At 40.8% G+C, this 13,862-nt stretch overlaps 1 protein-coding gene across 2 annotated transcripts; it reads right to left on the bottom strand.

Annotated features, from left to right (window-relative positions):
- Positions 1–3,681: 3,681 nt before the first annotated feature.
- ERRFI1 (ERBB receptor feedback inhibitor 1) lies at positions 3,682–13,862 on the bottom strand. 2 transcript variants are annotated; one of them, XM_027443405.3, is made up of 4 exons: positions 13,536–13,862; positions 6,983–7,178; positions 6,790–6,866; positions 3,682–6,250 (listed from the first exon to the last, which is right to left on the bottom strand). In XM_027443405.3, the coding sequence occupies exons 2-4, from the start codon at positions 7,102–7,104 to the stop codon at positions 5,052–5,054; spliced, it is 1,398 nt and encodes a 465-aa protein (XP_027299206.3). In that variant the 5' UTR covers positions 7,105–7,178; positions 13,536–13,862; the 3' UTR covers positions 3,682–5,051. The 2 variants fall into 2 exon arrangements, with proteins under 2 accessions (XP_027299206.3, XP_012959400.4); XM_013103946.5 differs by lacking the exon at positions 13,536–13,862 and adding an exon at positions 12,555–13,181.

Raw genomic sequence — 13,862 nt, 5'->3', positions numbered from 1 at the left:
ATCTTGAGCTTACTTCTGTGTGCCTTGTAGTGTTATCTAAAGCTATGATTGCATTGCTGTCTATCTCCCTAAAGAGGCAGTCTGGGCCTCCGGTTGACTGGGGAGCGATGGGGTACATCCAGCACAGGGCATCATATGACGAAAAAAACCTATAGGAGAAAACTGCATCTGTCTCCTCACCCCAAAGAAACATGGATGTTTAGACTCAGTCTTTAACAAAACTCTAGCATTAAGTTGTTGAACTTGAAGCTAGGTGCTAAACAGCTCATCCTTGCTTCAGGCTAGCTCCTCAGTCTTAGAGCCCCATGTCAGTCCTCCATCAGCCTATGTAAAAGGCAGGAACTCACCTATCACTCACTTCACTGCCATCTGTTTTTAAAAGCTCGTATCTTAGACAGGGCTGTCTGTCCCTGTGGCTTTTAATTAAATGACCACTCCATTTTTTAAATTATTATTATTTTTAATCTTAAAACATGATGAGACAAGACTCTGTGAGAAGACATTCCCCTGCCCCTAAGCAAAAGCAGTTCGGGCTATTTTTAATCTAATGAGCCACAGTATCTGTCAGGGTGTGCACGTGTGTTCTCAGCTCCGCCCTGAGTTGTTAGAAGCCTCTGCATTGCCACGTGCGTATTGGTGCACTGAAGTGATGTAGAGTCTGCATCATAATAATACAATGCCAATTCAAAATTGCTTGAGCTCTAAGTGCAGGGGTGTGCAGCCAGGATGCAGGAAAGCTACTTGAGTAACTTGTCAATGATAGATGACAAATGAAGTCACCAGGTGCAACCTAGTATGTGTCTTGGGTTTCCTCTGGACCTTGCTCAACAGCCAGTAGAGGACAACACATATCCTCCCAAAGGTCCACCTGCTGTCTTGCCATGCAACAGCTGGACACAATGTGGCATGAAATGAAGTGGTCTTTTAGCAGGGACTTCTCTGAAAGGTGTAATTTTCCTGAGGACTTTAGGCCTGAAGACTAAGTATGTAGAGTTGGTCATACGTTCCTGTTGCTTTCCAGAAAGGTACTTGGTAATGCTGACCCTGCCCTTCAAGTTGCTGTGAGAATAATAAACATTTTTAAAGGCAAAATAAATTATTTAGGTAACAGGAATACACATCTCTGTCACCAGGGTAGATGGTGGATAGATCATTCTTTGGGGTCAGGATCATGTATCCTATGCTCAATCCAGAGACTTTGTGCATTGAGGGCCTCAAAGTTTTCAGGCATCATGATAAAACACTTAGCACCCTTGAGTAGATTCAGGGTGGTGATGGTGGGGTAATTTGGCATGTTTTTTTTTTTTTCTCTCTGACATTTCATGTCAGTATATTTGCACTCTTCACTGTGGATTCAGTCATAAAGGTGGGTGACCTTGAGAAAGAAGCTGCAGGTTTTAAACAGAGAAGCTACTCTTCTTCTGAATCACTTTGTAAGGAAATGAATAGCAGTAATAATTACCATGTTTCAGTGGCACACCACTTAAAATACGGAATATAAAACACCTTTTCCAAAATTAACCACAACTAGGATCAAGGTGCACACCAATATATAAATAGTAGAGCAACAGTCTATGAGCAATCACAGGTGTGGCTTCCATATGTGATTCAGAAAAAGTAATGAGCTGTGTGGTTGAAAATAGGCATTTGGGCGGGGATTATGCAAGGCCTGAATTACAATGCAGGATGGGTGGGGATAACGCCTCTTTCAGTTTATACAAATACTAATCACAAACTCAGCAGCCAGAAATCTCTGCAGTGGTATTTAGCAAATATTAATAAGTATAATTAAATTTTGTGTGCTAGATTTTCATTGCACAGGAAGTATGAGAAACAGAATCTTTACCATATGTTTTATGTTTTAAATGAATAGAAACAGGTTAGGAAAACAAGTTATCAAGAAAATAAAACATTAGGCTGGACTAGGGGGTTGGGGTGGGGAATGGGCAGTTGTAGAAACATTTTCTACAACTATTAGAAGTGTTCATAGGGGCCACAGTCTATACTAATGATTTTGATGAGTAGGAATTGCACCAAGACTGGTGTGGGCATCATCTTAATCCTGAATCCCACGATTAAGCTGATACACTATCAGTTTGGACACCATCAGCAGCTACTCCCTACTGTAATAACTGCCCTTGCAAAATTGGTGACTTTGTCCTGGACTATCAGGATACTTTCCTTTAACATTTCAAACCTACCACATCATTCAGACTTTTAAAAACAAAACCAAGGCTGCAGCAGAAGGAAATGCAATTTCAGACAGCTCTTTTTGTGGTATTTGTACAGTAGTAACTGTGCCTATTGCAGTTCAGAAATGAATGGAAAACTAGGAACAGCAATGCCAATGATCAGTAATTTTAAACTATTAGGCATTTTTCTATCAGCATGCTCCTAAATCAGATGGGGAAATTGTAACAAATGCACCATTTTAAACTGAAGACGTGTTCAGTTGTTAGTCTTTGGCTTGTATTGTGCAAATACCAAGCAATAGCAGCTCAATGTGACATATAATGAGCTATAGGATGGCTCAAACTTACAGTTTTACTTAATCCAAATAGTGCTTTTATACATCCAGTAGCACAGAATGCCTGGGCTAGCCTCCCTGTCAAGATGTCAAGGTTTAATTTCTCTGTGTACACTAGGCACTTAGCCCATGAGCACCATGGCTCTTTCCTGAATACTTTCATAGCCCTCCTTTAGACGCATCCTATTAGTTTTATGTCCTTCTTATACTGTGGATTAGGGTTAAAACTGCTCAGATTTACAGGGAAGGTTGCAAGTATTAATTTCATTTTCCACCTAAGAAAAATACAGAGGGGAAACAGCTTTTTGTAGGACAAATAATATTGTCAACAGCCTTGTGGAGGCCAATCTTTGTGTGGGTTCTTAGCAGTGTTATGGCACAGGTTTTTAAGCACTTTTAAGTATAACAGTCTCCCTAGCTAAAAAAAAAGCACCGAAGTAATTAGGCATTACTGAAAAATTACACCTGACATTTTTTCATCAAGTATAATTCCAAGGATGGTAATAACCTGCTTTATTCTGAAATAACCTCATTCACAGAAATGACTGTGACTGCCAGATCAAGGCAAGTATTTACCTGCATACACAGCTAAGACATCAAAAAAAACATGATGCCTCTTCAAATTTTCAGTAATCTTATCCATGGCTCAGGTACTACAGTTCAATACATGTATTTTGTGATGAATATTAGTAATTTTTTTGCTTAATGTGAAAAACAAAACAAATGTTATACTTGAGCTTTTTCTCATATTCAGAGTTAGGAACTCCACCCTCAAGCACACAATTTAGGTCCTTTTTTAACAGTTGAAAAATTGAAGTCAGGGACACTACTGTCCTCTTTTCTGTAAGACTGTACCTAACATGGTATGGGTGACTTCAGAAGTAACAAAGGCTATTAATCTTGATAGGCCATATAACAATCTTACAAGATGTTTTATTACCAGCAGACTATACACACCAAGCTGTCAGGTAGTAAGGAGGAATTAAAATTAATTTGTGCAACATGAGTTATTGAACACTTCCACATCAATCCTAAATGCAAGCTGAGTTCAACATGTGTTGCATATTTAACATTTTCCTCTTTGAATTTCCCAGTAAATGCAAAGCTCAAATGAATAACTGCATACAATACTCAATGAAACAAAAACCAAAATGTATCATAAATAAGTATATTATAACTTTATTAAATTCAAGACATGACAATATTCAAAATACAAAGTGAATTCTTCTTTATTCAATACTGTACATGATGCAGAAATATCAGTGCATTTCTATAGCATGTATTTCACCTTCATTTAGTCTGTACTAAAACAAAAAGTAAGCTTTAAAATAGCTCAAACATCTCATTCAGCAGTTTAAATTGTAAACAGCTTGTTTATTTGTGTTAGGAGGAACATACTCATTTTCATGTACCTCTGTTAAAGAGCACCCTTTCTTTTGTGCTTATCTGTAAGAGGATAAATGTAATCAAAACGAGCACGAGAAACTGCTAACAAATGTGGCACTTCAATTAACTTTATTGGAACACTGAGGCAGAATGAGGAAAAATTAAACAGCAAGAAGCAGTGTCTGAAGCAGAGATAGGACTGACACTGTTCATAAATGGAATCATGTTTTTTTTCCCCTCACACCCTCCTCCTCCCCTAAAATACTGAACAGAAACCAAAACACAAGACCAGCTTGTGTTGTTTTTTGTATACTCAGAATTTCAGACTCTAGATGAGCATGTAGTTGTTGTTATCTACCTACTAGCAGTCATATAGCTGCTCATATCCTCCGTCACTTTTATGACTTTCACATCTTTCTAGGATCAAGCAGGAAAAGAGCAGCAGCAGAGGCTTAGCAATAGCTGGTCCATGTCTCTCCTAGGAAAACCTGCAAAATTGAGCCAAGCGCCTCTAGCAACTGAAAGAATCCACAAAGCCTAACTCAGTTCCAAGCTGCTTCACTGTAAAAGTCTATTAGTTTCCAATTAGCTTGTAAAATGGATTCATCATTCTAAAAACATTTTAGTTATTCTTTGTAAGTCTTGAAGTGGATAACTGATCTTGCAGTTACCTTCTTACCAGGTTGGCATATCAAAGTGAAAGAGAATAGAATCTGTTCTCAGCAGAGTTACTGGGTTAAAAAAAAAAAGTTTTGGAAATGCCTGATACAAAAAATGTACTGCATTATCTGTTCTGTTGTCAGCTTTATAACTAACTCATAAGCAAAGCTAGATTTTTTTTTTTATAACGTGACTACCAAATACGTTAATCTAGGGTAGCATATAACTGGCCAACTGTGACTATCTCTCCATACGTTTCTATGGAATCTTTGTAAGGTTTCAGCTCTATGTACCAAGACAAAAAACAGTCTTAAGAAACATATCAGAGATACGCAGTATAAGAGGACTTTACCATCCACTATTTAGTTCTCAGAGGATAAACTTGTCCTACTTCATTATTTGAAAACCTTAAGAACTTTGTAACGTGATACAATTTTGCTCCATCCTCAACAGCTCAACTGTGTTGTGCTCCCAGGGACTATGGAGAAACCACGTAAGACAGATGTTTTCGTTTGAGATGACCAGTTATGTCCACTCTAGGTTTTGAGTCCAGTTTTGTTGCGGATGAAGTAGCTACACAGTCACCAGACCAGGACTGCATCTCCATGTTAGAGCTAGTTTCTTCTGCTTCTCTGAAGAACTTCTCGTACTTGTCCAGATATGGAGGCCTTTCAGGCAGCAGGTAGTAGTGTGTTGAACTGGCCTTCTTACCATTTTCAATAATAGGAAGAATGCAAGGGACCTTGTTGGAAGATCCTTCACTATTTTGTCTTTGCAGAGCTTTGGTGCTGACATATTTAGGATCAGGTGCAAAACTCTGGGTGGGGGGCATAACCCCGTTGAGGTATGATGGCAGGCTCTTAGGACTTGGTGTACGGGAATTACTGCATGACAAAGGTTCTCTAGGGGGCACTTTGGGAGGCCTATCTTCATCACTGTATGCACTAGAAGCAACTTCTGCTGACCACCTTCTGTAATCTGGTTTGAGAGCTCTTGGAGGTATGGGAACCCTTGGTGGAATCTCTGGTTTATCTTCATCGGAGTTTGGAGAAGACCTGTTTAAGTATCCAGATAGTCTCACTACTGGTTTATTAAGAGAGCCAGCTGGGCCTGAATGAGACCTTCGCAAACGTCGATGCAGCTGCTGTGGGGGAGGATAAATACTGGACGTGTATCCATTTAGGCTTTGTGTGGGGTTGGTATCTTCTGTTTTTGGTCCTGCTGGAGCATCAAAATATGCATAGTTGATTTGTCCACAACCCCTAAAGCTCCGCCGGCTCGGAGCACTGGATTTAAAAGGAGGAAGTTCATAATCTTCTAATAAAAAGTCAGTATCTGAGCTAGTCAGGAATTCCACTTCTCTGTCAACCTCATCTGGAGTAAGATCCTCCGAAATAGGCAGAGGGGGTAGTGGCCTGGAGCTACGGTCATTGGAAGATGCACACAGAAACTGAATTGGCCCATTTTTTGTTGGCATGTGAGGAGGTGTTTCTTCAGAAACATAGCCTACGGCTAATGACAGTTTACTAAAGCCAGGAACAAGATAGTCTTCACATCTTGAAATTGGCTGTTCATTTTTGGGACTTACAGGAGCTGGACTAGATTTCTGAGATGGGACCTGGATACAACTTTCAGCAAAGCTGTGGTCGCTTGTCAAAACGTGGTTGGAAGAGTGCCCTAAAAAGGTGAGAAAGTCTTAGAAACTTTTCTAAGTAATACTTTACCATGTGACTTTCCCACTGCATATTTAACTATTTCCTGTAACGCAAGAAGTAGTGCCTACTTAATAATGCCAGTAGCAAGCCTTAAGTATCTTTTAGTTATGTGCTTAATTAGGACAGCAGCTGATTACCTTCTTGTTTTAGGCCAGTGCTCCAGTTAAATGAGGTAGTTCAAGAGACCTCACACATAAACATTAGAACAGAGCTGTAGCTATGAAGATTCTAACAGACATACCAAATCGGGTAACTCAGAGGCTTGTAAATACAAGGAAAAGCGTGGTGTGTGGTTTTTGTTTTTTTTTGCTCACATCATTTAATTTTTTTTTTACTGTTTTTAAGTAGTATTTTCTTGAAATGTCTGCATTCCCTCGCCAGAGGGCAGCCTTATATCCAAAATCAGAAAGCACTTATCTTACTGAAGACTTGAAGATTTTTTTCCCCCCCAAGACACATCCATTACACAACCTAAAGATATATGTTAGACTTCATACTTACCAATTGATGGTAAATGTTGCTCTGCTGATGGATTCAAGTTATATGCCACTGCTATAGGGTCCACATTAAAGAAAGTACTAAAAAAAATGAAATAAATGTTCACTGTAAACAAGCCACAGATCGGTACTGGTACAATATTCTCAATACTTATTTTCATATATGTGAAATACCATAGGTCAAATTTTACACTCACTTCTCAAATCCACTGTGACTACCCCAGCAGGTTTTCAGACTCCCCACACCTTGACTAGCATGAAGAAATCCGTTTTTTAATGGGACTCTCATCTCCTGAGCAGCAACTCCCGCAGCTGACATTGTGTACTGCTCTGTGATCAGTCTCCCAACCCTAGAAATTCAGTGGGTGACAGACTTGCTGCAATTTGCATTCCCTGAAAAAAAAAGACAATTATCAGTAATGCAAACATGAGTTGACCTCCGATCTGAAACTTCAGAACCTGAAGGAATTAAATAGCTCTGTAACATGTTTTCTGTCCCCATACATGCCAGAAGGAAAACTTTATAACATTTCTTACTTTGTCTCTGACTGTAAAACTGAAGAACAAAAGATAAGTTCTCTTAAATGGAATTAAACTGTATAGAAACAAGACAAATGTTCAAATAAAGCTACTGGTATATCAGAACTGTGCATCAACAGCTTCAGCTCATATATATAAACTGCCAGATACTCGAACAAATTTAGCTTACCAGAACAATTTAACTTACTAGTAGACATCTATCTATAGTTATGTCTTTTTGCTAATGAGTTCATGGATTCCATTGTAGCCAACACATAATAGCCTAACATGTTTTTAAGTGCTATCATAAGTGGAATAACAAATGGACTTTTCTCAAATAACAGCTCCAATAAACAGAATTACTATTTTGGTCAGAATTCCAGAACTTTTTATATAGAGCAGTCACGATTGTAAACAATTTTAAGCATCAAGATACTTTAAAATATGCTTGAGTCTTCTAGCTACTTATTTCAAACAAGTCAGAAATCTAGTGACTTGAAATAACCTCCATTTAAACCATCCTGCTGTGTTCAGATTTACTTCAAATGTGTGAACAATGCTTTGTCTGGCCCGTTTACAATAGGAAAGAAGTATATCAGAAATTGCCTTAAATTCAGTAAGAAATCACAGTCTACGGAACAAGTTGACTCACAGGATTTTGTTTAGGAAACTGAGAATGTATTATCTCAGGAAAAGAAACAGCATAAAACTAGTCAACAATTCCAAAAGCAGAAGGTTAGTCCTTGTCTAAGCAAGGATGTTCTCTGGGTCTGCTCTTCAACTGCACAAATATCCTAAATTCAGCAGATACAATATGGTGTTATGGCTGGGAAAAAGTTTAATTTGCACCTTTCTCAAGAATATGACCAGTTTATTAAAATACTTTTTTTTCCCCTAAAGAAAAAATTCCACTTTAAGAAAAGTCTCAACCAACAGTTGAGAGCCAGCTACATCACTGGACTAAGCATATCAAGAAAACCCCTTCACAGTAAGGTACCACAAGAAAACAGGGTATAGAAATAAGTAATAGCTTATTGTAAATAAGAACGCTGTCAGAATTTTCCAAATGTTCTGTTAATCATGACTGTCAGTGGCAACACTTGTGTCAACAGAAGTGTTTATTTACTAGCTGCTACCAAAATATTCCAAACAACAGCTTTACAAGAACTCTAGACAGGAGGCTATTGTCTTTACTGGAAGTGAACAAGGGCCCAACCAGTGTTTGGACTACACAGTGTTAGAGTCTTGGTCACATCTACTGCTGTCCTTCTGATTTTAACAAAGAGTATGTTTTTCCTTTGCAGATAATCTCCTTAAAAGCTAGCTTAAGCCAGTTAATTTTTGCATTACACAGTCCAGTTGGACTCTTTTCAGTAATGTGAACTACAGATTTTCAAAGTAAAATTAAATATAAGCACGCAGTCCTATGAAGTAATGACATAGTTATGATTAGCAAATGAGTTCAGAAAATCTCCAATACCTTTCTAACAACAGTATCTTCCTTCTAGTTCTGTAAATGCAAACAGAACCAGTTTCTATGGTGGAAGAGAAGACTGAAGCATTTTTGATTAAAAGGATTTCTTAAGAAGCACTGTACAAATATAGCACCATTTCTAATGAGTAACTAACACAACTCACAAATAAGACACCTATGATATCAGCTTATGCTATAGAGTAATGATTTTTCACGCCTCACAGATCCTAGACTATTAGTAATGAATCTGCAAATTAAACATAGAAGAATGAATTAGTGAACTTAAGAATAAAATCTATGAAGGAGTTCGCACCTCTAATTTTTATTTTTTTATTTTTTGAAATCAGATATAAGTTACAAGTTTAAATCACTGATTAGTCAGCAAATGACAGTACTCCACCTCAGTGAGCATGCAAGATCTGACAAGACCATGAGAGAGACATTGATTATGATACAAAAAAAAATTGAGACAGGAAGGGGGGTGGCATTGCTATAGTTTGAGAGCACATGTAATGCACTTGCTATGATAACATACAACCCTTGCAGGGCTTGTTAAGAGGCCCAACCTCCATCAGATCCCATGCCAAAACTCCTGCTAGTAATTACTGTGTCAGCTTTCTAAATGCTGTCTAAATCTCAGCTCTCAAGACTGATAGTTGCACAATTGCTTCTCTGAAATCCCTCTGGCATGCTAAGCACAACTTCTGAAATGGACTTAAATATTTACATACTCTAGTAGAAAGTTATTTTCACTTATTTCAATTGACTATTTTTAAAAATAAAACACAAACATGTTTTGCAGCCATAAAACTTGCCTGCTTCTACCAATAACCTCTTTTTGAACTCACAAGTGACTTGTCACATTTCAATGAAAAGGACAATGAATGGACTGAGTAAAGAAATGGTCCTCCATGCTTCAAAAGGTAAGGTATGTATGTGCTCCTTCACCAAATCACCTACTTAGACTTTTTCAGTCCAGAGTCTGGAGAGTTGGTGCTTACATTCTAAAACGTGTTTAAACAAACAAGCTTGTTTAAACAAACAGTATCTTAAGAGGGACCCATATGGTTATCTAATTGAAAAGTGCAATCTCTAGATTTTATACAGTCTTCTTTCTAAAGAAGAGCGGTACATAATTTCTAGCAATTGGTTTAAAAGAAATACACAAGTTAGTCAAGAAAATATAAACAGCAACAGTTTCCACTGTAACTTTTAAGTGTTGGTCCAATATTGCCTCCATAAAGATTTAAGGATCTAAATTTACCATAAATAAAATCAACCTAAATTTGCAAAAGAAAATGGACACTAAGCAATAATGAAGCATTCTGTATCTCTCATGCTTGTTTGCTACTCATTTGCACAATTTATGTTCCTCAAAGTGGGTTTCCAGTTACTCTGCTTGTCTGGCCTAGTTATGCATAGATTATGCATTAGAGAGAGAGAGAGATCGAGTGCTTTGAGTGCACTGATTGAGCACTTCGAGTGCTTCTGAAGGTGTTATAGTTTGTGTTATTCAAAAGAAACTTGGTTAGTTGAAAATACAACTACAGCTAGCAATCACTACAGTGTTAATACAAGCCAGGGCAACTCAAAGGTTTGAGAGTACTTTAGGAAATTCAACACTATCCACTGTAAGGCAAAGGGGAGAATTTTTAATCATTCACGTGTGCTCACATTTATCAATATTAATTACCCTAAAGGATACGTTTAAACTGAAAATTGTCAAATGTACCTGTTAACAGTAGGGTATTCATACAGTGAGGAATGGATATGTGGATATATCAGGAAAATCTTGAGAAGAAATGCTGAGTTACATAAAGCATCCTCAATACAATTTTCATACTGATTTGTTTCACTAATTACTGTTGCTATACCACAAGTATTCCTCTATTTAGATACTAAGAAGCAATTGCATATATCTTTGTTCATGACCTATGGCTGATCACAGACTTTTGTTACCGTTTCCTGCTCAACACTCCAACACTACCAAGTATTTGAGGCAAGCCAGTTTCATAATAAACCAAATTCTGGTTTGCACAATAGACTGAACAAGTCCCAGAATGTTTCACTTAATGGATATGGAGGCAATTTGCTATGAAGCATTTCTGAATACCTGTACAAATTTTGGACAAATTTTATGAAGGCAACAATCCTAACAAGCAGCTTATATACTTCTTGGAAAGGAGGGATGGGGAAAAGACCTACTTACCACTTTTGGGAGAGGAAAGAAATATAGCTACCTTAAGTCTACAACCTATTTTTGTTCACCTTGCCACCACATATCTTTAACAAATCTCAGAAGCAATTCACAGGAGGAGGGGCACATTTTTGCACTACAAGTCATCCACTCTAGCTCGCTGTTCCTTATTTGTCAATGTGATGTAATTTCCTTTTTTTCCTTTGACTTTCTGTTTAACATAAGTACCTGAAATAGAGTCCCCTTTTAATATTTAAGTATTTCAGACTTCCAAATGGACATTTAAAAGCCTGAATTACCTTACTGTACTTTCTGGAGTTCCACATACCTAAAAACAAACAAACAAAACAAGGGGGGGGGTGGAAGTCACCACCAAAACCCAAAACTAATGAAACAACAACAAAACACAACCCCCAAACAAACAAGGAACCCCCATAACAATAAACCCTTTGTTCTCTAGTGGTCATATCAACCCTTAAGTGCTTTTGTCTTTGAAACCAGACAAATGCTCTGTGACTGACACCTAGCAAGAATAAACTTACAAGAAGGTTGTTTTAAATCTATTCATTTAATGCCTTGATCTTATTTACTAGGCATCTAAGCTCCACTGCGCATTTTCACAAAGTAAACTGTGTCCCAGAAATAATAAAAGTAAATATAGGTCCCCAAAGACGTTCCATTAGAGGAACTTTATTCTTTAGAGTTATTATACAAATGAGGCATACTTGTAACTTTGAGAGTTTTTACTACATTCTCTCAACCACAAATGGCCCATTCTGTTGTAGAGCATTTAACACGACCACCTAGTGCAGACATAGGAGTGCTGCTCAAATCATATGAGGTTGCAAATAAAATAAATTCTACAGCTATACCCCAGAAGATGATGGGCATAAGGTTAGAGACTACTCAACTGCACAGACCACATATTGAGATTGTAACAGTCATCTATTTGGGAATATAATTCAAGAACTGCAGTTCATCAAGGAGTTAAGTTTATTTAAAATCTGGGCTACCATTTCATGGTCCTACACAGCAACTGGGAGGAACCTGTAAATTGCCAACAGAAAACTAATAATTAAATAGTAAGACAACTGCCTTGCCTCTGCTTGTCAAATTTCAGATGCATGTTTAAGGTATGGTACTTCATCCTCTTGAAAATTTTAATGTGAATATAGCCAGCTTACATTCAGGAAATAAAAATTCCTTTTTAGCTGACTCAGTCATAACCATGGCATTAGACTCGCTGTGATAAGTTTTAATTCTGTTTTTCATTACAGAGAAGCGGAACTGTTCTCCTCTGAAATAATTCCTGTATTGCAGAGGATGACAAAGGGCTTTACCAGTAAGCCCCCTCAAAAAATTGTCTTTTACTTAATAAACAAAATGTCCCATATCAGAAAATTGGTAAGGAAAGAAAGCTAAGTCTAAGCATAAAGTAATGTGGGTGAATAGAGCAGTTTTGTTTCCTCTGCATCAACTTCATTGACAAGTAGTAAAAACTTCAAATGTGTTTGTGATGCAGATGCATTGTGTACCTGGCATTCAAAGACCCAAGAATCCCCGAACTGACCAAACGCACCTTGTCACCAGAGCCTTTCCCATCCAGTTTATCAATCCTGAATTAAGCTTTGTTATCCTTAGATCGAGCATGAGGAGATTTAGCTTACTGCTTCAGCAACTGCACATGGTTCTTAGTCAGTTCACTGGTGGCACAAGATCACTGAAGTGTCAGAGGGATCCGGACTGCTCACGCTGTGTAACCACCACGGTGCGTGTTCAGAGCGCACACAGGCTTCAGAGATACACTAAATGCTTTAGGAGCACAGCGATGTCTCCGGATTTAAACCCCACCGAGAGGAGCTATTTTTGAAAACCCAGGGTGCTAAATCGCCAAGAAGCGTTTAGGATGGCTAAATCAAGCCGTCCTAAATTAAGAGCGCAAACAGCCCGCACCGCGACCCCTTGTTTTTGCCCGAAAGCCGCAGAGAGGAGCGAGAGGAACCCGATACCGAGGAAAACTCCTGAGGGAAACGCGCGGCACGCCGCGTTGGCTGCCAGGCACGCGAGCACGGCCACCGCCAGTCCCACCCCGCTGCCCTCCCGAACGCCGCCGCTCCCCGTGACGGCGCCTCCCCGCCGAGCCCCCGGCGCTGCCCCCGCTGCCAGGGGGGCGGCAGGGGAAGCGCCGCCGCCGCCGCCGCCGGGCACCCGGAGCCGCCCCGCGGCCTCGCTCCGCGCCCGATGGCGTGGGCCGAGCCGCGCCGGGACCGCGGCTCCGCGCCAGCCTCCAGGCCGGCTCCGCCGCCGAGGCCCAACCGAGCCTCGGCGTCCCGCGGGGGGGTGCGGGGAGGCCGCCCTGCCCGGCCTCTCCCCACCGGAGGGGCCCGACGCGGTCCCGGGCCGCGGCCGAGCCCCGCGGGGCGGCTCCGGGTGCCCGGCGGCGGCGGCGGAGGGAGCGGCCTCAGCCGGAGCCGGCAGCGGGGGGGCCCCGCAACCGCTCTCGCCCGGCGCGGGGCGAGACTGAGGCGCTGTGGGGGGGGTGTGGGGGGGGAGCACTCACCCCGGGCGCCTCACGCAGCTCCGCATGTCCTCGCGCGGCCGGCGGCGCCACACACGCATGCGCCGAGCCGCCACAGCGCCCGATCACTGCCGCGGCGCGCGCGGACGAGCGCTTTTATAGCGGGGGGCGGGGCCTCCGGGGAGCCACGCCCACTCCACGCCACGCCCACTCCGCCTGCCGCGGGCACGGCAGGAAAAGTCTTAAAGGGGCAATGGCAGCGGCAGGGCCTTAGTGGGGGGGGGCGGGGGGGGACACGGCGACACCGGGCAGCGCCGCCGCTGTGGGGCCCCCCCGGTACCCAAACCTGCGGGCGGGCCGCCCCCGGGC

Source organism: Anas platyrhynchos, chromosome 22 (genome assembly GCF_047663525.1).
Source record: "Anas platyrhynchos isolate ZD024472 breed Pekin duck chromosome 22, IASCAAS_PekinDuck_T2T, whole genome shotgun sequence".
Lineage (NCBI taxonomy): Eukaryota > Metazoa > Chordata > Aves > Anseriformes > Anatidae > Anas > Anas platyrhynchos.
The sequence above is the reverse complement of the archived record's forward strand: the minus strand, read 5'-3'. Positions and strand labels throughout refer to the sequence as shown.